Genomic DNA, 25,346 nt, shown 5'->3' on the forward strand with positions numbered 1-25,346 from the left:
CCCAAACTTTCATTTTATAATTTTTTAGGAAGCTTTGAATGTGTGTTGGTCACGAATCACTTTGCTTGTATTGCTTCTATAGGATTGTATAACTGACAAGGGCTACGCCGGGCCCGACTCCGTTGAGAAGTACGTTTGCCGCTTGAATCAATGCCCGCCGGATACCCTAAAAAGAGTCCTCTTCCCGGTGCATGTCCCTCAACATTGGATTCTTCTGGTCCTTGATATGGTGGACGAAAAGTTCTACATCTACAACTCTTTGAAAGATGTTAAGTACTGGACAGAGGTTCGACCATTGGTGAGTTCGAGTCTCACCTTCCTTCGTTAAATTTGTAAGTATATAAAACTGTTACCCTGTAATGATTGTTTCATAGGTTCGATACCTGGAGGGGCTATACTTAGAAAAGTGGAAGGTGGACGTAAGTAAGTTTCTAGTGGAAGAACTTGACAAGAGGCCCATACAGAGAAACAGGTACTAAATTTCATTAGAATCAGGGGTTAGGAAACTTAAATTCATTGTGCCTCTTATTTGCGCTCCACGAGCTTGGTCGATGGTGTCTTCTTCTTTTGCAGCAATGATTGTGGGTTGTTTGTGCTGAAGGAGATGGATTGCCTGGCACGTGATGTGCCGCCAAAGTTCAGTCAGGCAGAAATCACGGTCATGAGAAGACAACTACTGGAGGATTTTTTAGATGGCCGGTGTGGCACGACTGTCAACTTGTAGGGGCTGTGGTGGTGTTGTTGCAGGTCGACGCTCTCGAGACATATCATTTCGAAATTGTAATGTCTGTAAATTGTAATGTATTATGGTGATTGTCAGACCACTTATTCCATTTCTTCAGTTCCAAATTGTAATGTGTGTAAATTTGTCCATTGTGTAAGGATCAGACAATCTCTTCCATTTTCCAACTCCAATGCAGGTTCAAATCGAATGTAACTTTCATGACCTTGGCATCTAATAATTGGTTGGATTAGGATTTGATTGTTGCGCATGGTCATGAGTTCACATATGCTGCTTGCAGTGAGATACACTATTCGAAACAAATTCAATTTTTTTTGTTTTCATGGGGATAGGATGGATGGAAAAGGCTCCAAAATAATGGACATAATGGAGGTGGTCAAACAAATCCAACATAGCACAATAGGGTACATATGATATTTATGTTAGAAAAAAAAAAATTTAGTACTGCTCGGAAGTCCGACATTTACTCGGAATTCCGCAGCAAAAAAAAAAATTTCTCGGAATTCCGAGAATTATTTTCGGAATTCCGTAGAACGTATATGCAAATTTATGTGTTTTTCACAACCCTGGTCGGAATTCCGAGAGTTTCTTCTCGGAATTCCGCAGTAAACTTCGACTTTTTGGAAAATGCAAAATCTATGTGGTCGGAACTCCGAGAATTATGTCTCGGAATTCCGCAGCGAGTCTGATGGTTTTTAAAAAACTTTCGGAATTCCGAGACATAGTCTCGGAATTCCGAAACTTATGTAACTCCTTTTAAACCCTCGAACGTGGTTTTTTTTTCATTTCCCTCTTCTAATCTCCCTTCGTTTTCCGTTCTCTCTGAAAACCGTTTCCAAACCCTAACTCCATTAACCATTCTCCCTTACAATCCGTTCAAATCTAACCCTAATTTATCATCTTCATCCTCCACAACCCTGTTTTTTACCCAAAAACCCATAAAATGCGTCATCCCTGCTAAAACCCCCAATTTCTCTTCCTATTCCTCAATTTCCTCCTCCTTTTGTCAATTTTCTTCCATTCACACTCCTTCTCCTTCCATTTTCTCTTCTTTTTCTTCCACATTCCTCATTTTCTTTGTCATCTCTTCCATTATAATCAATTTCTCTTCCATTTTCTTTCATAATCTCCATTTTCAGAAATCTAAGGTTTCCCATCTTCCGTTTTACCCTCCATTACAACTTCTCTTATTCCCTAACTGTTCTCAAGATGCCTCGAACCAAAAATGTCCAAATCAGAGGTTCTACCCAACGCCAGGACGATGAAGGACCATCGAGGAAGCGGTCTAAGAAAGCTACGGCTCCGGCTCCCGAACCGGAGCTTATTCCAAATTCCTACTTCTCCTCTGCACAAGCGAAGAAGGCATGGCCGAAAATGGCTAATCGTGGTGTCCGCACCGGACGCTTCATAGAGCCCGACGTCCTCAAACACTTCGACCTTAAAGCTCGGTTTGACGCTCTTGGATGGACACAATTTCTTCATCTTGATGAGCTTATCTATCCTAGATTGGTACGTCTTTTCTATGCCAATCTCACAATCAGTCCTACGTACTTCGAAATTGAGTCTCGCGTCAAGAAAACAACGATTCGACTCAATTATCATGAACTTGCTGAGATGCTTGAGATTAGTCCCAATGGTTTTGAGCATTACTTTTGGCCTGGAAATGGGATCCATTCACTTAATGATCTTGATCACGACACTGTGTATGGTCGGATTACCCGGAGTTATAGATCCAACATGATAGTGAAAGCCTCCCATCTCATTCCTGAAGCTAAGATGCTTCACAACTTCATGTTCAGCAACTTCACCCCTCGCGGGGGCATGACCGATGCTCTAAGGCCCTTAGAGGCCTACCTCATCTATTGTATTCTTGAGCGTCGCAAGGTTTGCCTACCCTATATCATCTTCCGTTTTATGTTCCAAACACTTAAGCGGTCCAGAGCCTCCTTGCCATATGGCATGCTCCTTACGTGTATCTTCCGCAACTTTGGCATTGCTCTAGATAGTGAGGCGACCATCATTCCTACCGCTCCATTTGATGATAAGTCTTTCCGGCGCATGGCTCTAAACAAAGAAGTAGTTGAAGTTGCAGCTGGAGAAGAAGACGAAGAAGGAGAAGAAGAAGGAGAGGAAGAAGTAGAAGAAGAAGATGAAGAAGAAGAGGCGGATCAGGATACTGAGGCACCTGTGGCACCACGGGCATCTCAGGATTTCACCGCTATGCAGGAGGCCCTTCAGCTATCCATGGCTTCTCAGTTTGAGAAGCTCACTACTCACGTTGACAGGGAGATGACCAGTCGCTTCGAAACGCTCACTACTCACGTTGACACGGAGATGGCCAGTCGCTTCCAGGCGCTCAGTACTCACGTTGACACGGAGATGGGTAGTCGCTTTCAGACTCTTACTACACACATTGATGAACAGTGGACCACCTATTACCAGTACCTCTCCGGTGGTCAGTGGGGTCAGCAGCCTGCCAGTTCCTCATATCCTCCACCACCACCTCCAGAGCAGTAGATGGCTTCAGTTCTCCGATGATGATGGATACTTTTTTGCTCAGACGCTTTATATATACTGACATATGATGTATTAAGCTTATCTTCTTGGATGATAATTTGGATAATGTAGTTCGTATGCTGGCCAAGCACCTGATAGGTAGATTCTGTGATCAGTCGCTTTCAGGTTTTGACAATTGTAAGTGCTCCTTTGCTTCGTAAAAAAAAAAATTCTCATTAATTATAGCACCCCATTACAGAAAACATACATGTACTCCAAAAAAACATACAATTATTCCAAAAAATGTTTATGAATTCCAAAAAATGCCGGGCCTGCAATTCATACTTACAGAAAAAACGGAGGCAGGCAGGATAGACCAGGCCTGCAATAAAATTTGCACGAATCGATTAACGCCAGCACGGGTTGTATCGAGGACTAGTAAAAAAAACATGTTAGATTGATCATACCTGTTCTCCATTGGTGCGGAAGGCCCGATTGGAGCCTCGTTTTGCTGACGATTTACGATGGGAGGATTCTTGCACGATCTCTTATTATGTCCAAGTTGCCCGCAGGTACCGTACTTATGATGCACTCCTCTTTCCAGTCCTCTCTCCACTCTGACTTTTTTTGGTCGCCCTGGCTGTCGTCTTACTTTTGGCGGCAATACCAACGGCAAAGTATGGGAAGGATCTGGCCATTGCGATCGATCTAACGTGGGATAAACTACTCCATCATAAGTCTTCCGATATGCATCGGCCAGATACCAATCCTGGCAGTAACAGTATGGATCTTGGTGGTTTAGTCCCATGGCTGCTATCGCATGCCCGCACGGAATTCCCATCGTTTGGAACATACGACACGTACATGTTTGCTTAGCTAAGTCCACCTGGTCAACGTGATACCTGGACGTTACTTGAAATTCGGTCCAACTACACTGCCACGGCGTATAGGCACCTGCTTCTTTACGTGCTTCCGCCAACCAGGATTCCGCTTTTGGTGTCAAACGAGTCGTCCATTTGCTACATGTCTTCTGACGGAACTGAAAGAAGTCGCAAACTTTCCATCTTGTGTGTTCGACAAGTGCTGCAATTGGCAACTCCCTTGCTCCCTTTAAAACGGCATTGAAGCACTCAGCTGCGTTAGTTGTCAACACATTATATCTGCATCCCTCAAAATACGCGCTCGCCCAATTTTCTTTAGGAATGTCCGATATCCATTGGTGTGCTCTTTTACTCTGACTTTTAATACTCTCCATCGCATCCTTAAAAGCACCCTCCCTTAGGGAATATGCAGCTGTCATAAAGAGTTTCCGGAGCTTTTCATTTTTAAAGGTTGAATGGAAGTTGGCACTGAGGTGATGGATGCAATAGCTATGGTGTGACCTGGGCAAAGCTTCAGTTACGGCTCTAGGCAACCCCTTCATCCGGTCCGACCCAATCGTGATGACATCTCGACCCTCTGAAATGAAATTATGACGGAACAAATGCAGAAACCATACCCAGCTTTCATACGTCTCAGCCTCGACTACTGCAAATGCTAGCGGGAATAACCCACCGTTGCCGTCTATCCCAGTTGCGGCTAGTAGAGTCCCCCTGTACTTCCTCCGCAAATGGGTCCCGTCAATTAGGGCGAGGGGCCTAACTGTTCGGTTGAATGCAAGTATGCTAGGGCCAAATGACCAAAATAAACGGGCGAAAGTATCATCCCCTCTTGGCCGTAACTCTCGGGATCGGCACAACCGTATTATTGTGCCATGATTCCTTCTTACCAACTCCTCAGTATACGCAGGCAAGATGCGGTAAGACGCCTCGGCATTTCCGCACTTAATTTCGTGTATAAGCTCCTTCGCCATGTGGGCTTTTCGATAGGACAATGTTATACCCTACTGGACCTTGATGTACTCTCTTATCAAAGTAGCCTTGACGTCTTCTGGCCGGGGGAATAAGGCTACACAATTTTCAGCAGCCCATTTTGCAGTGGCCATGGGATGATCGTTCCCTTTCACTGTGCCTGAGCATGTGTGTTGGGGGATAAATGTTTTTACCTTAACATAATCTGTGTAAGTGGTCCCTGTGATACGCCACGGGCAACTACGCTCCTTGCATCTAACGCCATACTTTGTGGGATTTTTCTCCTGTGGGACAAACACAAAATGATGCTGGATTTCATAGTCTTTGACTTTCTTTTCAAAGACTTTAAGATTTGGGAACATTGCCCCAACCGTGAACTCCTCAAGTCGCACAATCTCATTTACTTCATCAGCCCCTACAACCATTTCATCTGCTTCCATCGGCTGCCTTTCATACATATTTCCCAAAGCATTGCCTAGATAATTAGTAGGTTCATCCTGCTCATCACCCATGTCCTCACTGTCACTGAAGTCCTCTTCATCATCACCAAAGTCATCATCATCGTTATTACTGCCATCGTTCGGTCTAATCAATTCATTAGCATGAACATCACCTCCAAAATTCCTAGACAACTCCTCCTCGTATTGGCTTGGGTGGGTTGTCTCAAACTCGGTCTCAGTGGTGTCAGTCTCATTAAAATTGGGATCATCAAAATCCTGATTCAAGTCCACTTCGTAGCTGCACATCGGGTAGCAATTAGAGATAAAATATTCGATTCATAAATGAAAGGAAGGAATATGAATAGCACTCAACAATTGATCTCTACTATAATTTACCGATGTATGTTATGACTACTGCTATGTCTTCTTTTTTTTCCTTCTCGAGCAACGACCGATGGACTCGGTAATGCAGGGACAAAATTAATTTTCGGCCTCGAAGCGTCTGCAAATGAGGTAGGGATCGTTGCGACACCAACATTCCGGTAAGAAATATGATCTTCATAAACTTCACTTAAGTTGGCGTGACATCTGCGCAAAGGTGAGTAACAATAAAGGGAAGGCAATTTCACAAATGGATTGTAAACAATCAACTATTTTACCTATCACTCGTATATCTATCACCACATCTTCCTTCATCAAGAGGATCTCCACACCGATACAGCAGACCGACATCCGTAGGGTGAGGAGAATTGTTTCCTCCAAAATTCTACTCTTTAGTTACATACAAGCTCAGAGAATTAATAACCGTACTATCAAAAAGCATCATCACCAGATCAAGGTCGTTATCATCTCGAATATCGTATAAGATGATCTGATATGGGTCTAAAATATATCGACACTTGATGGATAAAGAAACATTACTTCGATTAGTCCCAATTTTCCTGTGAATTAGAGTGTCAAATTCTCTAAATTTTATTTTCTGACCCACAATTAATGGCAACTTCTTCCCTCCTACGTATTCAAATGATACCGCATCCTTTACAAAGCCGTCGACGTGTAAGATAAAAGAAGCTCTTCGTTCTACTGTTCTCCTGTTTACACAAAATTAAACCATTGTCAAAATAACAAATTAAAAAAAAAACCATTCCAATTAACAAGTAAAGCACCCATTTTTGAATTATGCACAACTTCAACCATTGCTAAGTCTCCATAAAACAACATAAACCACTACTAAGACCTACTAAGTCATGACAAGGAAATATGAACCACTACTTACCCCATATAAAGCACTTAGAAATACTATAAACCACTGTTAAGCCAATATAAACCACTGTTAAGCCAATATAAACCACTTATAAACACTTTAAACCAATGGTTATCCTAAATAAACAACTTATAAACACTCTAAAACCACTGGTCTATATAAACTACTTATAAACACTCTAAACCACTGATAGGGTTATATAAAGCAGTTGTAAAAACTCTAAACCACCGATAAACCTATATAAACCACTTATAAACAGTATAAACTACTTCTTACCCTGTATAAACCATCTATAAACACTCTAAACCACTGATAAGCCTATATAAACCACTTATAAACAGTCTAAACCACTGATAGGCCTATATAAACCACTGTTTACTTTATATAAAGCAGTTGTAAAAACTCTAAACCACTGATAAACCTATAAAAACCACTTTTAAACAGTATAAACTACTTCTTACCCTGTATAAACCATGTATAAACACTCTAAACCACTGATAAGCCTACATAAACCACTTATAAACAGTCTAAACCACTGATAGACTTATATAAACCACTGTTTACCTTATATAAAGCAGTTGTAAAAACTCTAAACCACTGATAAACCTATATAAACCACTTATAAACACTATAAACTACTTCTTACCTTGTATAAACCATGTATAAACATTCTAAACCACTGATAAGCCTACATAAACCAGTTATAAACAGTCTAAACCACTGATAAGCTTATATAAACCACTGTTTACCCTATATAAACAAGTTGTAAAAACTCTAAACCACTGATAAACCTATATAAACCACTTATAAACAGTATAAACTACTTCTTACCCTGTATAAACCATGTATAAACACTCTAAACCACTGATAAGCCTACATAAACCACTTATAAACAGTCTAAACCACTGATAGGCTTATATAAACTACTGATAGGCTTATATAAACCACTGTTTACCTTATATAAAGCAGTTGTAAAAACTCTAAACCACTGATAAACCTATATAAACCACTTATAAACACTATAAACTACTTCTTACCCTGTATAAACCATCTATAAACACTCTAAACCACTGATAAGCCTATATAAACCACTTATAAACAGTCTAAACCACTGATAGGCCTATATAAACCACTGTTTACCTTATATAAACCAGTTGTAAAAACTTAAACCATTGATAAACCTATATAAACCACTTATAAACAGTATAAAATACTTCTTACCCTGTATAAACCATGTATAAGTACTTTAAACCACTGATAAGCCTACATAAACCACTTATAAACAGTCTAAACCACTGATAGGCTTATATAAACCACTGTTTACCCTATATAAACCAGTTGTAAACACTCTAAACTACTGATAAGCCTATATAAACCACTTATAAACACTATAAACTACTTCTTACCTTGTATAAATCATTTATAAACATTTTAAACCATTGTTAATCCTTATAAACCAATTATAAACACTCTAAACAACTGGTAACCCTTAATAAACCACTACTTACGATTATAAACCACTACGGAGGAATCTTACCCAAAGAACCTATATAAACCACTTATAAACACCCACTTGAGTACTGGTTTATGGTAGTGAAATACTGGTTTAACTTAAGAAATTAGTGGATTTTAGTAAAATAACAACGATTATAAAGTGTTTAAAGTAATTTAAATAAGATTAAATAGTGATTGAAGGCTTTCTGCAATTGAAGACAGTAGTTTAACATGAAAAACTTTCATTCAAGTTTATAAACATGCCTTATAATGGAAAGAGAAGGGAGAGGGGTACCTTTCCATTCAATGGAAGCTTTCTGCAATGGAATGGTGGTTTCTAGTGAACATTTTTAAGATTTCCAAATCTAATAACGTTTTTTTCCAATATTTGTTGAAAATGGAAGCGTTGTGCAATGCAATGAAGGGTTAGGAAGGCTTTCACATCTAAAATGAGGTTTTTAGCATTAGAATGGAGCTTTTGGCATCTAACAATGGAGGTTTTTGGGTTTCAAAAATGGAGGTTTTTGGGTTTTTCATACGTACGTTTTTTTGGTAGGTGGGAGGAAGAAGAAGAAGAGGGAAAAAGGTGGGTTTTGGGATTTGTTTTCTCCTAAATGTAATCATTTCAAATAGGTGATTTGATAGGGGGAGAGAGAGAGAGAGAGTCAAGGGCATTTTAGTCATATGCACTCTTGATTGGTGATTTAGAAAACAGCCCTCTTGAAATGTCATAGTCAGAAGAAACCCCTTCTATTTGGTCATTTTCCCTTATTTATATGATCCAAAGATTGGAAAATTTCCTTTATTCACAATTGTTCTTACATTCGGCCATTGTATACAATTATAAATTTGGATATTTCCAATTTAGAAAGATTGGGTGTGCTTGGAAAAGTAAAGACTGAGGAGAGAGATAGTTGCACCGCATTAGAAACATGAGAACTTGCTTTATGACCGAATAATATTTTTGTCTTTTGCATGAAAACAACCTCTCCAAAATATGAGAAGCAAGGGTCTCACGTGTAACTTTTCCCACAAATATCCATACACATGGCTCTTTCAAAAATTAAAAGAGAGAGAGAGAGGTTGACCCAATGGTTTGCATAATATGTTGAAAAATGCGTACCGACTCAAATTGGGGCCCACCTTGCTCAATGACTTTAACGAGTTAGAAATTGGACCACAATTAAATGCTAGGCTCCTTGGCCGAATTTTTCATGACATCCATTCATCGAAATTTTCGGCGGATCCGCTTGCTTCATCTTAGTGAACCCCATTCCATGTCGGGCACACTTATTCTTCTTATAAAATTTGATTGTTAATATCCATAGTAAACTCCACAGATGACTTGAATATTCCTTACATGGGCCAACTCGCTCGATCCAAATCCAATCCAAATGGTCAATGCGGGCCCGGCAAATGGGTCAAAATTCTCTCTTGCTTGGATTCTTCTGAATGACCCTCCTCGATACCCGACAAAAAAATGCAAAAATATTGGAAATGACAAAAAGATCGAGAAAACATAAGGGACGGACACCGAAATGAAGAACACTGGAAAACCGATAGAAACACTAACATCTTTGTTGACTAAGGCGGAGCAAAATGGGGGTGTCTACACATGCTTAGTTGTAGCTTTTTTTTACTGCTTTCCTGCTTATTATATCTCATCATATCTCTTTAGTTTAGTTTTTTATATCTGCTCATTCTTACATGTTTAGCTGTAGCTATGCATGTGTATGTTTACCGCTTTCTTAGATGTATTGAGTTAGAATTAGATGTGATGAGTTAGGACTTGGATGTTTATTTTTCTTTTACCTATCCCCGGGTCATGCATGCTTAGGTTGACGTCTTCTCGGGGATATCTGTTCCCATTTTACATGATTTTCGCCCAAAATTCTTCAAAGTTAATGAAAATGGCATAAGAGACCGAGTGCTTGCACTCGGGCGGATGGGGTGCTCTCTAGACATTCCTCATTCATAATCAGGCACGGACCCATATATTTCTGGTTATCCATTGTACAGAGGATTTATTTTTGGGTTCCACGGCCTATCAATGGATGTCGACTCTGAGTTGTTTCAGGTACGTCTTGGTTTCGAGCTCTGGCTTCGGATAAAGAGGTATCTCACATTTATCGCCACTCGAGCTCTGGCTTCAGATAAAGAGGTATCTCACATTTAAATCACTCAAACTCTATAGTGATTTATTCCAAGAATATTTAAATATTAATATAAATAGACCACATATATAGGCATAATATGTGTATATCTCACTTTAGATCACATGCCTCTCATTAAGTGGATTTTAATAATCATCTCTTTTAATGATTCCACTTTAGTTTGGAGTTCACATATCTAGAATGTTTTAAGTTTAATCACTTTGTGAACTTGTCAATGTCATATGGATGATATATAGATATTCAGATCATTCCATGGTGACAATGTGTTCCAATGTGCACACTTAGAGATTTTTATTTTTCTAGTGCATCTAAGTTGGTGTGAAGGGTTCTAAGATGATTAAAGATTTTTTTATCACTTCACATACATTAGTGAGTTCATTTTCACTTGTTTGAATATTTTAAGTTCATTTAAGAGTTCTTTTCAACAAGTGATTTTCTCATATAGTTTGCATGTCACAGATGAATTGTTAAGCTTATGGACATGCCACATATGACTTAGTTCAATCAAGATGGATCATGATTCCTTCATTGAACTAAGTTGCATTCGCAACTTCCCTTAACAATTGTGATACTCTAATTTAAGGGGACGTTGCAATCCAATGATGTTTAAGAGTCTTTCAGTAGTGAGAGACACCTTGAACTAATGAACTCACAAATTTTCACTTGTGAATTTTCTATGATTTTAACCATAAGTTTATAAATTCATCAAGGTTTACGTTTTAGACCCATTTTTGTTTACCCTTTTTTATTATTATTATTTTAACTCCAATATCATTTAGTTCTTTTAAGGATTTTAAGAGTGCTTTACTAGGAGCTTAATTTTCAAGTTACATATCTTTGTTCCAATTTTGCCAGACAAAATATGATAGACCCGGTGAAAATCTTAAGATCTAGCAAACACTCAATTTAACTTATTTGGTTCCGGCTCGCCTATTTTTCCTCGGCCCGTGGCCTCATGGCCCTTCGCCGTCGTTGCTTTTTCTTTCATCGGGGCCAGCCTGGCCCTGCTCTCGGGCGTAGGCTTCTTCTGCTCGTACGAACTTGTCAGCCTTGGATTCAAGTTCCTGCAGGTCCCGTGGTGGCTTGAGGGTAAGATGCGGCTTGAGATTCGGGTTGCGACCGCTATTTGGATGTCCATGTTAGAAAGCTGGGCCAATTCGGCGTTGAATTTTAACATGAAGTATCTTAGGGTCTCGTTTCTTCCTTGTCGGAGGGCTAAGAGGGCATCCGCTAGATCGTGGCGGAGGCGGTTGTTGGCGAACCTTGTGATAGGACACAAATACGGCTGTGTTTCCAGATATCGCCACCTGTCGTCCATGCATGACCAGAGCCCAATCATCATGAAGAAAGACGTTGGAAAACGGCAAAGACCACACAATCATGACACGTGTCACCCTCCCGCTGCCCAAGCCTCATCATCAGAAATTATGGAAGGAAATGACCGCCAAAGCCATGCGCGCCGGCGAAGCAGGAGGACGGCCCAATCCTGCAAAGGAAGGTTTTCTCTCCATAATGATGAAAGGGGCCGCGCACCTCCCTTTAAGAGGGAGGAAGAGGAAGAAGGGAGGGAGGCCCTTTCGCTAAAAAAGAAGACTTCACCCATTCTCCACTCCGGACACCGAAAAAAGAGGCGAGGCAACAACAGAGGAGGCTAGGAACTCAATCCTACTCTCCCTGCTAGTCCCCTCCGACCCACTCACTCACGCACCTAGAAAAGATTCTGCACGTTGCCCCTGGTAACCCTGATCGAAACCCCTTCCCCCTCTCGCTATTCTTTATGTTGATTCGTCGAAGGATCTGACTTGGGTGTCGAAGCGGTTGTCCGGGACCCACCCCGGACCCCCTGACCCCTCTGTTTGTGATTGCAGACCCCGCGGAGGCCCTCTACTGACCGCGCAGTCGCAGACCCGGATTCAGACGCCATCATATTGGCGCCATCCGTGGGACTCGTCGAGTACTGAACGCCCTATGGCGATGAGAAACCACACCCAACAGCAAGAGATAGGGGTAATGACCAGAAGCCAGGCTCAACGCGCACAAACCAACACCTCAAGCTCCCGAGAACCCAACTCACCGCCCTCGGGCTGACACCAGCCCTCCTCTAGCGCACCGCAGATGGTCCCCACCATGGAGATGTTCAACGAACTCCGCAGAGAACTACTCCAGCGCTTGCCTCCTCCGGCCCCGGAGAAGCCCCTGACAACACAGGACCAGACGGAAGCCTATGATGAAGGAAACGAGGAACAGCCAGGGGAGCGTCATCCCCGGCGAAAGCGAGCACCGACTCGTCGGACACCGTCCCCATCCATGAACAGCCCTTTGCCCCCCGTATTCAGGGGACACCAGCGAGACAGCGGGAGGCAGGCCACGCTAAGCCGCGCCCCCCCTGTCCAGGCAGCCCACCTCCAGGAACCGCCCTTGGATCGGGTGGAAGAAGTAGCAACCTCAGCACAGCCGCCTGGCGTGGATCCGATAGCCGACCTACAAAGGCAAATCCGAGAGGTAAAACTGGAAATGAAAAAACCCTACGCCCACGGCATCCTCGATGAGTGGGAAAGGGAGACGGCATCCCCATTCACCTCGGAGGTCTTAGAAACCCCAGCAGAAACAGGCATAGACCTCTCCCGCTTCGGCCTATACGATGGAAGCACGGATCCTCTCGAGTTTCTCGAAACCTTCAAAACGGTAATGACGCTTCGAGGCGCGTCGGACGGATTCATGTGCAGAGCCTTTGCGTCCCTACTAAGAAAAACCGCTAACGACTGGTACATGAGATTGGAGCCTGACTCCATCGCATCCTTCCACGAATTCAGGAGGAAGTTCAGCACAAGGTTCGCCAACAACCGCTTCCGCCATGATCCAGCGGACGCCCTCTAGCTCTCCGGTAGGGAAGGAATGAGACCCTAAGAGACTTCATGTTAAAATTTAACGCCGAATTGGCCCAGCTTTCTAACATGGACGTCCAAATAGCGGTCGCAACGCTAAAGCACGCTACCACCGATCCAAATCTCAAGCTGCATCTCACCCTCAAGCCACCACGGGACCTGCAGGAACTTGAATCCAAGGCTGATAAGTTCGTCCGAGCAGAAGAAGCCTGCGCTTGAGAGCAGAATCAGTCCGGCCCCGATGAGAGAAAAAACGATGGCCGGAGGGCCATAAGGCCACGCGCCGATGAGAGGCAGGCGGGCCGGAACCCCGTCCCCGTCTTCGAGAGACTGGGAACCGCCCCGCTGAAGTTCCCCCTCTCCCACGTTCTACTAGCTATCAGGGATCAGGGTCTCCTGACCCCCTGTGGGACCCGATCCCGCGAGAGGGGTGGGGCGCGAGCCGCCACGCTCTCTCTCTTGGTCTCTCGTACCCACGCGATTGGCGTGTGCATTTTATGATTGATTTTAATTCATCTTTTATGTGAACTTGGGATCACTAAGCAATCTGAATTCCACACAAAAGAGACTGACAGAGTCGCCACCTAGATGTGGGATCTAGGACCCATAATTAACCAGAAATCTAGACTCGCTACCTGGTTACAAGAATGGAAGGTATGGGGAGTTATCCACCACATGCACCATTCCTGCCTGATAATCGGTCTTCGATTCCAAAAGCTAACTCTTTTAAATTTATTTTAAATGGCTCATTCAACTCTAAGTTAATGTGCGAACTAAGTGACATGCATCCTAAAATCTAATTTCAATGTGAATCCTAAATGTGTATCTTGATTACTTTATTTGTCTGGATTCAATCTATGTGACAGTTCTCCTAAAATTCTAATTTCATGGAAAATCCTAAGTGATTTGATTAAGCATTTACAAGAAAATTAATATACAGAACACCACAATTTGTTGTAGTGCCGACTCGCGGTTAGTATGCCATCAGACATCCAAGCTGCCTATGTACCCAAGCCTCACTGGGATCAGAGTCGACGTAGTTCGGTGCAGCTAAGCTAAGCTACTTATGCCTAACTCAACTAAGACACCGATCTAGACGGATTTGACTGTTTCAACAGTTTTAAGAGAAGTTATTTAATTCAAGTTGAGGATTTTATTATCCTAGGATTTCATCTAAGATTCTCTATGATTCTTATCTAAATGCAAGTTGTTCCTTAGACTAATGCAGGTTAGCCTACATCCTAGTTTACTAGGCTTGTCCTAGGGAAAGATTGGGTGACTAGTGTAACTAGACCTATGGCACGGTTGCTATCCATAGCAAACGTCCGTGATGAGGCTGGACTCCTAACTCTAGGACTCCCTAAAACCTAAGACTCCCTAAAACTTAGGACACGACACGACACCAGTGTTCCTAAATTGAGCTCTAATGGTTCTTACTACGAAAACCTAATCCAATGGTTTCGAGAGACACGAGATGAATCGATTTCAGTTCTTGAAGTTAATGAATTGCAGATTTTAAGGATTTTCAGTTTATGGACAATTAAGGAATACCAATGGTTCTAGGGTTCACCAATTTCGGCCTTGAATGGCATCCAAGGAAGGGAATCGTGCACTCTTTCCTTGTGCAATTTAATACTTAGGTTATAGCATCTTATTGCCTGGCATATCTCAGGATTTCCGTGGACAGTAACCTCGGAGCAAACAACATGCTATAGCTTAAATATTCAAATTGTCAAAGATCGGTTGCAATTGGGATACGATTATGGATGCACTGGCCATTTTTCCAGGAAAATCTAAAGATCCTAAAATTTCTGTTTCAATGAATTGAGGAGTGAACATGTGACATAATTTTAAGGTTCTTTTAGAAGCTTTAAACTGATTTTTAATTAATTTCAATATTTTAATGGATTTTATTAATTTTAAACCATATGAGTGGTTTTACAAGTGAAACTGTTGCAAACGAATTCGAAATGAGTTGAAACTTCTACAGAAGCAAGATATGATGAGATGTAGCTTACGGGAAGATTTTTACAGATTTTTACATTAAGCTCATATTTAATTTTGATTTAACAATTAATTGACCAGATTACAAAAATAACACAGAAACTACTAGAAATAGAAATCTAAATTCAATGAAATTTCTACAATAGTAATATATAAGTAAAAATAGCATACTGTGTGATTTTCATGAATTTTAGAAACTATCTACTATCAATTTCGGATTTTTAAATGTTCAGACCAGATTATGCATTAACACTACATCCCATATGAAACAAGATCTAAATCACTTGAAAATTTTACAAAAACTAGAAATATGGAATATAAGACTACTGTAAAATTTTTGGGAATTTTATCGGTGATCTGATGTCTGTAAAAATTCTTTGAATGTCTGATAATTTTCAAAGAGAGCATAAAATAATATACCAAACCAAATCCAAAAATTCTCAAAAATTCATGGTAGAATGTACCAGTATCATATTATTTTTCCATGAAATTTCATTAATTTTCGAATCCGTTTAGTATATAATTTATTTTTCTTCGTCAAAAATATATTTTTGAAGAGTTTTCTATTTTTAAAACACGATTTTCGAGAAAATTACGACTCCGGAAAACGTCCTTTAATCTTGTTCTGATATGATGTACAGAAGAAAAATTTAAAATTTTTAAAATTTAAAATTCTAAAAAATAGATCATCCTGAGATGGCTATTTTTTCGAATTTCGCAATTACTCAGCCATTATTTTAAATAAAATTCTATTCTTCACTCAAAATTTTGAAATCCCTTGATCCAATGTCCGATCCAATCGGATGGTTATTTTAGTCTACTTAAGTAGACCATTGTATTAAATTTCGGGACAGAACGGAATTGAAATACTCATGCAGATCATGGTTTTTAGCACACACATATAATATTCAATTAAATTCAATTTAATGTTAAAAATCATGCAAAAATACATAAAAAATACCGAATAATCCTGAAAAAATCCGAGAACAGTGTACCTACCTCTGGTGGAGATCCCCGCAGAATCCGAGAGCCAGAGAACCCGAAAAATATCGCCGACGCGTAATCCAATGCCCGCTTTCTTTCGTTCTCTTCTTTTTTTCTTTTCTTTTTCTTATTTTTTTTTGTTTGCTGTGGATGGGGTGGATGAGAGAGAGGCCGAGAGAGAGAGAGAGAGATAGTGAGAGAAGTAGAGAGAGAGTGGGATAATGAGAAGAAAACAGAAGGTGCGAGAGCGGAGAGGGAAACCGAGTGAGAGATGGGGAGGAAAACAGAGTGAGAGACGATAAGTGAGATTGACAGAGAGATGGAAACAGTGGGAGAGATGATGAGTGGGAGAGAGGATGGAGAGATCGAAGAGATAACTTGAGAGATGAGAGAGATCGATCGATTGAAAGGAGCTGCTGTCCTTTTTTTGTATAAAACGAGAGATGAGAGAGACAGAGATACGGCACTCTGTTTTTTGTTTTTTTGTTTTTTTTCTTTCAGGAATGGAAATCTCAATACTCAGTTTTGAGAGATGGATGAGAGAGACAAGAGCTGCTGAGAGGGAAACCGAGAGACGACAGCAAGAGAGTTGAGAGCTAGAGAGATAGAGACGACAGATGGAGAGATGGCCGGCTGTTGAGAGAGCTTGAAAGATGAGAGCTGCTGTCTTTGAGGAGAGACCGGCTGCTGTGTGATCTATGGAGAGGAGTGAGGGGGCTTGATATTCAAAAGGATAAAGTGGGAACCAGAGCTGCTCTGTTCTCTGCCTTCTTCTTTTTTCAACCCTCTGTTTTTCTCTCTTTGTGATGGCCTGCTCTTTTTCTTTTTTTTTGAATCCTCCTCACGAGAGAGAGATGGCTGTTATGAGTGAAGAGAGGTGATAGGGCTGGCTGTTTGAAGAGAGGAGATGAGAAGATTGGCCCTTTCAACAGAGGAGAGATGAGAGAAATAGAGAAGACCGGTGAGGGAGAAAGTTCCGAGCGAGAAAGTTGAAGGGGGAGCCTCCTCTCAAAGTCCAACGTGAGATCCTTATTACCCCATCTGACCGAGTATGCATAGAGTAATCCGAGTGAGGGTTCTCCCCGAGGGCTGTCGAGAGCGAGGGCTGCTGTTTTTAGGAGCCTCTCTTTTTTTCAGAGCTGCCGTTTGGGAGGAGGGAAATGATAGCTGCCCCCCCTAGTTTTTCTTCCCCCTCGTCCCTTTAACCGTCCTCTCTTCTAAATTAAACAACTCAGAGAATCCTCCCTACCAATGAGAGAGAGATCTCTCCTCTTAAACTTAGTAACATGCTATATATATAAAAAAAACATGCCTCCTTATGTAATTTAGCAACCCACGTTTCCAATTTTCAATGAACCCAATTGAGATTGAAAAGTGATACCCACACACCCCCTTCACATAACAGACACGTTTTGGCAATTGAGAAAACGTGCAATATTCTTGGTGCCTTTTAAACAAAGAGGCAAGTTGTCAAATTAATTTTCAATCTCTTACCCTCCTTTAAAAACTAGTATATTTGGAATCCTTGCAAGCTGGGTGTATTTCCCAATTAAAAGCATTTCCCTTCTTTAATTTAGGAAACTAGTTTACTAATTTGGACGGCTCTCACTTGCTTACTATTTTCTTTCTTTACCAAAAGTAATACTTTCCCATGCACGCCCCTTCCTGTGCATGTCATTCCCCTTAGATGATCAACACCATTCATTTGCAAACCCATTGTACTAGTTGATCATAGACACACTTTATTATATTATTGTGTACTTCTCACTTGCATTTCGTATGAGCCCATATAGCCCCTATAAAAGTCAAGCTTCACCTTTACGTGCATGCATGATTTTATAATTTATTCTTGAAATTTCCGGTGGATTGTTCATATTTTTTAAAATTACCAATTCATGGTATGCTTAGATTATACATAACTTTCCCCCTTGCATGCATGCATGTGGACCAGATTTCTTTCCTTTTTTACAAGTAACCGACCATATTCTTTTGAGAACTTTCCCTTATATGTTCAAATCCAGCGTGTCTGGTTTGGATAATCCAACCATCCAAGTGATGACCACAAAATGTAAATGGATTGCCCTCCCCAAAACCGTTCTCCTGGGCTGATCCAAACCCTCTAAATAACGGCTGAAGCGAAAATAGGGTTGTACCTTTTAAATCGATTTCGCTTGAGGATCTTGACCGTCCATTTGATGGGCCATTATATTAATTGAACATTCGTTTATTCCATTCCCTCAACTTGATCCAAGCCATCCACTTAATGGGCCATAAAGATTGCATACCCAAAATATCATTTCCATATGTGGGGCCCACATTTCGACCTTAATGTTACCATACTACCTTCACAATGGATGATCTAAACTGTCCATTTGATGGGGTCACTTGACAATCTTGATCGTTGATTGTTGGACTATAATATGAATAGGACTGCACCCCCTCGAACTATTCCCAAAGACTGATCTGAACCGTTCACTTTGACAGGCCATGGCATGGATAACTTGTATCCTCCAAATATCACCCCCACGGGATGATCCAAACCATTAATTTATAAAGCTGTGCCTAAAAAATCATTTCTGAGGATTATCCGAATAGTTCAACTTGATGGTCACAACAAACATTGGTTGCTAAAACGACATCTCTGAGATCTTGACCGCTCCCTTGATGGACATCTTTATGCATTAGATCGAAGTAGGCTCAACACTCATTTTTCATTAAAACCATATGCGGGCCCCCTGGTTGGTCCAAATTTAAGCAAATGTTTAATGCGGGCCCACCGACGGGTCCAAGCTCTCCCTTGCTCGGATTCTTGCGAATAACCCCTCTCGACACTTAGCGGAAAAATGCGAACATTGGCAGAAATGATTGAAAAGATCAAGAAAGCATGAGAGGTAGACACGGGAATAGAAAACACTAAAACCGACAATGACACACTGACTTCTTTGTTGATTAAAGCGGAGAAAAATGGGGGTTTCTACACCCCCCCCCCCCAAGAAAATGGCCACAGACCCAAAGAAGAGGTCCGCCAGAAAATTCTGCGAATTCCACGGGGACCACGGCCACGAAACTGACCATTGCTTCCACCTCCGCCTACAGCTCGAAAAGCTGGCCGAAGAAGGACACCTAAATCAATATCTCAGGAGCCCTGGCGAAAGCTCGCGCGCGGTCCAGCACCCGCCCGATGAGCCCAGAGTTAGGCATCGGTCACCCAATAGACGCCGGTCCAACAACCGTCGCCGATCCACGAGCCGACACTGATCCCCTAGCCGGCTTCGCTCTCGAAGCAGACGCAGATCCCACAGCAGACACGATACGCACCGCCACCAGTGCCCCCGGAAAGAAGAGCCCCCCGAGCAACCGCAGGCCCGCAAACAGCCACCCACCATCATTGGAAAAATCAATATCATCATGGGTGGGCCGGCAGCGGGAGGGCCGACAACCGCCGGTCGGCGGGCATATGCTGAACGTGTATTCTCCATGGATATGCCTTCCAAAAAGGCCCGAACAGATCCTCCCCGTGAGGACCAGATCATCACTTTCTCCAACAACGACCTTGACGGGCTACAGGTCCCGCATGACGACGCACTGGTCATCAGGCTAGTCGTCGCCAACTTCGACATAGGAAAAATCCTAGTCAACACAGGAAGCTCCGTCAACGTGCTGCACCTCGACACTTTCGAAGAAATGTTAAAGTGCACAAATTTAGCTGTTGTCAAATGTTATTGTTGTTCCCAAAAAACTTTGACATGCCCATTAAAAACAGAAAAGTCAAGCTGTGTTAGTGCAATTATTGTGCTGTAGGGATACCATTCCCCTTAAAAATGTGGGATCTATCGCTATCCAATTATTACCCGAGATCTTGTGCTAGATTCGGGAAACTGTCGGGCCATTCAAATTACGGAGGTCAACGGGGTCAACACATTCTGCGGGGTTGGCCATGTGGAATGTCGGTAGCGGATTACAGGAGTTTGGTGTAAGATTCTCTCATAGATCTCCTCACGGAGACTTTTCCGTACGGCGTGCATTGTGGTTTGTTCTCGTCCACCGCCTTTCATGCACTTGCTTTTCCCCTTTTCTTTCACACAGGCTTTCTTTTTTATAAAGACACCACCTCTCACCTCTCTTTCTCCCGTTTGATATTTTTTAGTTTTCACTACATTTAGGGCATATCTGGCAACCATGAAAAATTATTCCATGGAATATTTGTTGGCCCAATTGTGAAAGGATATATATGGGATCAAAGGAGGGGGAGAAACTTGGACACTATAGTGCATGAGAAATCCTCAAAAACCAATGAAAAATTGCACAACTTCAGCTTGGGGATTTATTTTCCACGTTTTCCAAAGGTTTTGCAAGCTCTCCAATCTCCCACCCTCACACTAGTGTCTATCTCTCTAGTACACATCACAATTGGCCCACTAATCCTCCAATATTTTTTCATGGATGTCAAACATGCCCTTAACCCTAAGGAAATGTTAGGCAACCATGAAAAACTATGAAAAATTATTGCATAGAATATTTGTTAGCCGAGATGTGAGACAAGAGCTAAGAAGAAGCGTGGGAGAGAGCATGAGAGGGAAGGAATAGAGAGAGCATGAGAGGGAAGGAATAGAGAGAGCATGAGAAATCCTTCTAGTATAGTAGTAAAACAAAAAAAAAAATGCTACTTCAAATTGGGTCTTCATCTTCTTATTTTCAAGTTATTACGGTATTTTCATAAGTAGGGATGTTAAAGGATCTAATTTGAATCCTGCTAAGAGTTATATTCGGGTCCTAATTGATCATGATCTATTTCAAATCTAACCGTCCATTGAAAAGTACTAAAGGGCTCTTTGGATCTATGGATTTTCTTTTCTTGTAAAACTTTTCAAAAACGAAAAAAGAAAGAAGAAGGAAATTTGGTCAAACGGCACCTCAAAATATTTAAAATAGTGAGATGGACCCATTGAATTTCAAACTTGTCAAAGGGTTCCATTTTGCTTTTCCTGACAAGGTTTTTGACCGAAATACCCTTCCACCCTCAAAATACACGTTAAGCCATAAAAAAGGAATAAAAAAGTGTTCCCTTATTTTTCTACCAACCTTTTACCTTCCCCAATCCCCATTAACGCCTGGAACAAAAAAAAGGAGAAAAAGGTGAGTTATTTTTGTCCTCTTAGGGTTTGTGCTTGTAACCCCTAATATCTCATTTAATGTGTTTGATAACTCTGTCTTTTTATGATGGTGTATAAGGGTGTATTAAGGGTTTATAAGGGTTCATAAGTGTTATTAATGTTTGATGGCCCTACCATTGAGTTGAACCCTTGTTATGTATTTCATAACTGTCATGATTAGGGTTGTCTAAGGGTTTATAAGGGTTGATAAGTGTTATTAATGTTTGATGGCCCTACCATTGAGTGGAACCCTTGCTAGGTATTTCATAACTGCCGTGATTAGGGTTGTCTAAGGGATTATCCAAAAAATAATCCCTTATTTTTTGGCTTTGATAATCCCATAGAAAACTCCCATTTAGGTACTGGAAACCACCTTTTAGTCCATGACCCTATTTTATTCCAATCTGTCCAATTGAAAACACCCTAGATAAGCTCCATTACGCCACAACTTTATAGCCCCTTTTAGAGTCTCGAAGTTTATGTTAGAGAGTTTAGAACCCCTGTGTAAAATTATAGAAAAATGCCCGAATCAATGGTTTCTCTTCTTTTACATTATGATGCACATTTGGAGGATGAGGTTTCTTGGGACTATGTCGGGGGGAAGAAGACATTGTTATCGGTTTCCTGCCGAATTAATTTTGATAAATTTCAAAGTGCAATCCAAAGAAGAATTGGTATAACAGAAAGGAATGTTTTACTATCGATCAAATGTCGATACGTTGTTGATCCATATATAATCACTTTAATCGAAGTTAATGATGATGATGTCCTTAAAACATTGTTGAGGATGTTTGACAGAGACATGTTCAATTCTATGATGATATACATAGCAAAAACCATAAGTGAGAACAATATTAATTCATTGAATTCGTCAATGCTTCCCCCAAACAATGTTTGTATTAGTAGAACCTTTATTAATCTTAACATTCTGTCTACTTCGATTCCGCTCCAAGAACGTGCATGCGAACAGGAAAATGTCAAACTTCGCCCGCGTTTTGAAGTGGACTCGCAAAAAGACTACGAAAGTGAATTTGTAAGTGAAGAGATCCTTGATACCAGTATTGGAGGTGGTCCATGAGAACGCTGCATAAGGTACTTGGGTTCTTTGGTAATCTTTCAAGACTTCCATAGTTCAAATTATGAATTAATTATATGGATTGAGGCTGATTATATATTTTCGAACTATACAGGTCTCGATTTGACTTAAAAAAAACATTGGCAAGTGGTTTGCATGCTAACCATGTTACCGGATGTATAGATGAGTTACAAAATGTTGGAGATCAACACAACATAAGGTATTTTTGTTCTTTGGTAATCTTTCAAGACGTTCATAGTTCAAATTATGAATTAATCATATGGATTGAGGCTAATTATATATTTCTTAACTATACAGGTTTTGATTTGACTTAAATGAAACATTGGCAAGTGGTTTGCATGCTAACCATGTTACCGGAGGTATAAGATGAGTTACAAAATGTTGGAGATCATGAAGTGGACGTTAATAATGTTTTTGAAAATGATTTCTGTGTAAGGGGTTTAGATTATGAAGAAGAAAGAAATGACGATGATGATGATGATGATTATGAGGAGGAGGAGGAGGAGAAGGAAGTGGAGGACGAGGATGATCATTATGAAAACATCGTTGTTAGTCCAACCGCTCAGCCTATCAACGGAGGCTACAACGAAGGCTTTCCTATCATAGGGGGTATTCCTATCAGAGGTGGTACTCAATCGGTTTTGAGTGACAGCAGTGGGCCAGTGGAAGTAGATGACATGTTTGTTGGAGCCCAAGAGATAGACGCTGATACATTAAAATTTGACCAGTTAACAGTTGGGGCAATGTTTTATGACATGAGACACTTCAAGAAGGTTGTTCGAGAATATGTTATTCGATAGAGATTCATCTTTAAGAAGGCAAAGTCATCACGCAAAAAATACTCCGTTCGATGCAAGGAAGATGGTTGCAAATGGCGTATAACGGGTGTGAATCATATGACTTTTGTGGTAGTGAAGTCGTTTGTTGCCGACCATACATGTACAGCGAAAATAAGGGGCAATGATCACCCTCTCGTTACAGCAGCTTGGGTAGCTGAGACATGTTTACGTTTATTCGCTCGCCCAGAGGATGTCTGTACAAGGATCATAAGAGAATATATCAAGATGCATTAGGGTATAACTATTAGCTATTAGAAAGCGTACAATGCGATGAACATCATACTTGAGATTAAGTGTGAGAATGTCGAGGACTCTTACCGCATATTGCTCGCATTTGCAGTTGAGATAATGGGCCTGGAAGCTACATGCGTGTTTTTCGACATAGAGATTTACGTCCAAGGGGAGATGATAAATTTGCTCCCTTATTCTGGACATATGGTCCCTGCGTACGTTCTTTTCGAACATTGAGACCTATAATTTTGGTGGACGGAACACATCTGTTAGGAAAATATCTTGGAATCTTATTGATTGCAATTGGTGTCGATGGTAACAACGGTTTATATCCATTAGCATTTGGGGTGGTGGAGACGGAGGATGAAGATAGTTGGGAGTGGTTTCTGAAGTTGTTGAAAAGGCACGTATTGCCAGAGCAGATGAATGTATTCACTATATGCTCTGATCGATAGAAGGGGTTGTTGCAGGCAGTACCTACAGTATTTCCCAATTGTTATCATAGTTATTGCATGCGTCACCTTGCTACCAACTTCCGGTCCGACTTCAAAGATCTTCTACTTGAGAGATTGTTCTGGAGAGCCGCAAGGACATTGAGAGAGAGTGTTTTCAAAGAAACATTGGAGAAGATTAAGGCAAAGAATGAACGCGCACATAAGTGTATAAGTAACATTCCGAAGGAAAACTGGGCTAGTTTTTATTTCAAGGGGGTTAGGTATGATGTATTGACTACGAATAGATCGGAGTGTTTCAACGCTGTCTTGAAAGATGCCAGAAAATTGCTGGTTGCATCATTGGTAGAGCACACTCGACATCAGACTACCCAGTTCATTCAGAAGCGTCAGAAATTTGGTAGCAGTTGGCACACAAAGTTGACTCATTATGCAGAAGAACGTATGGAGTCATCACTGAGGGAGGGCTGCCAATATACAGCTTATCGAGTAGGGACTCATGAATTCGAAGTAAATTCCCTTGAAACTACAGATTCCGTCGATTTGATAACTCGAACGTGTAGTTATCGTGCCTTCCAAACATATGAACTTCCGTACGGACATGTAATCGCAGCCATTAACATCACAGAATTCGATCCGTACGATTGCTGCGACGAATGTTTTGATGCAAAGAGGTATCCGGATACATACGCTGAGGTTGTGCATGCAACACTAGATCGGACACAATGGCATGAAAGTCCTGAACCGTTGATGATAATATTACCACCGCTTGCGAAGCGACCGCTTGGAAGGCCACGTACGAGAAGAACGGATCGCGAGTTGAAAGGTGGATTACATTACAAGTGCACCCGATGCCGACAACTTGGTAACAATAGAAGAAGTTGTAAAGAACCTCCTGTCGTCGAACTGAATCTCGACGAAACTGCTATTGGACCTTCTGCACCAATACTCACGAGGTCGGGCGTACCTTGTCAAGCTCCCTTCTTTGCATAAGGGTTTAGGTTTTTTGGAGGAGAAGTTGTATATGATTTTTTTATGTACTCATATACTCTTACGAATTTTTTTGTTATTTTGTAAACAGTGGCTGTATTCAGATACACTTATAAATTTTTTGGAGTAGAAGTCACCCTATTTTTGAAATGGTAACGGATCAATTGCTGAGTTATTACAGTGGGTCCCACAATTCGGCATAACTCGGTCTGATATGGTCAAGTAATAATAGAGGTCCCCTCCATCCCTGGT

The 25,346-nt window shown here is 41.2% G+C and overlaps 2 protein-coding genes and 1 long non-coding RNA gene across 4 annotated transcripts; 2 read left to right on the forward strand and 1 right to left on the reverse strand.

Annotated features, from left to right (window-relative positions):
• The first annotated feature begins 267 nt into the window (after positions 1–267).
• LOC143849362 (uncharacterized) lies at positions 268–941 on the forward strand. Of its 2 annotated transcripts, XR_013235657.1 has the most exons (3): positions 268–298; positions 375–472; positions 574–941. It is a non-coding gene; the product is annotated as an uncharacterized LOC143849362 (long non-coding RNA). The 2 variants fall into 2 exon arrangements; XR_013235656.1 differs by lacking the exon at positions 268–298 and having other exon boundaries at positions 307–472.
• A 2,642-nt stretch (positions 942–3,583) lies between these two features.
• LOC143850275 (uncharacterized) lies at positions 3,584–5,090 on the reverse strand. The gene is made up of 2 exons (XM_077359533.1): positions 3,706–5,090; positions 3,584–3,620 (listed from the first exon to the last, which is right to left on the reverse strand). Exons 1-2 carry the CDS (start codon positions 5,088–5,090, stop codon positions 3,584–3,586), a joined length of 1,422 nt encoding a protein of 473 aa, XP_077215648.1.
• An 18,601-nt stretch (positions 5,091–23,691) lies between these two features.
• LOC143850276 (uncharacterized) lies at positions 23,692–25,097 on the forward strand. Its single transcript, XM_077359535.1, has 2 exons — positions 23,692–23,867; positions 24,158–25,097. Exons 1-2 carry the CDS (start codon positions 23,692–23,694, stop codon positions 25,095–25,097), a joined length of 1,116 nt encoding a protein of 371 aa, XP_077215650.1.
• The last annotated feature ends 249 nt before the right edge of the window (positions 25,098–25,346 follow it).

Source organism: Tasmannia lanceolata, unplaced genomic scaffold (genome assembly GCF_043159265.1).
Source record: "Tasmannia lanceolata isolate RefF3 unplaced genomic scaffold, GAP_Taslan_0.1 ptg000018l, whole genome shotgun sequence".
Lineage (NCBI taxonomy): Eukaryota > Viridiplantae > Streptophyta > Magnoliopsida > Canellales > Winteraceae > Tasmannia > Tasmannia lanceolata.

What these genes read in the sequence shown, in the direction of transcription:
- LOC143850276 (XM_077359535.1), top strand. Translation starts at nt 23,692, where the DNA reads ATGAACATCATACTTGAGATTAAGTGTGAGAATGTCGAGGACTCTTAC. An exon ending in TCTGGACATATGGTCCCTGC is followed by an intron (nt 23,868 to 24,157) that starts GTACGTTCTTTT and finishes TTGTTATCATAG; the next exon opens with TTATTGCATGCGTCACCTTG.
- LOC143850275 (XM_077359533.1), bottom strand. Translation starts at nt 5,090, where the DNA reads ATGGCGAAGGAGCTTATACACGAAATTAAGTGCGGAAATGCCGAGGCG. An exon ending in TCCGCACCAATGGAGAACAG is followed by an intron (nt 3,621 to 3,705) that starts GTATGATCAATC and finishes ATTTTATTGCAG; the next exon opens with GCCTGGTCTATCCTGCCTGC.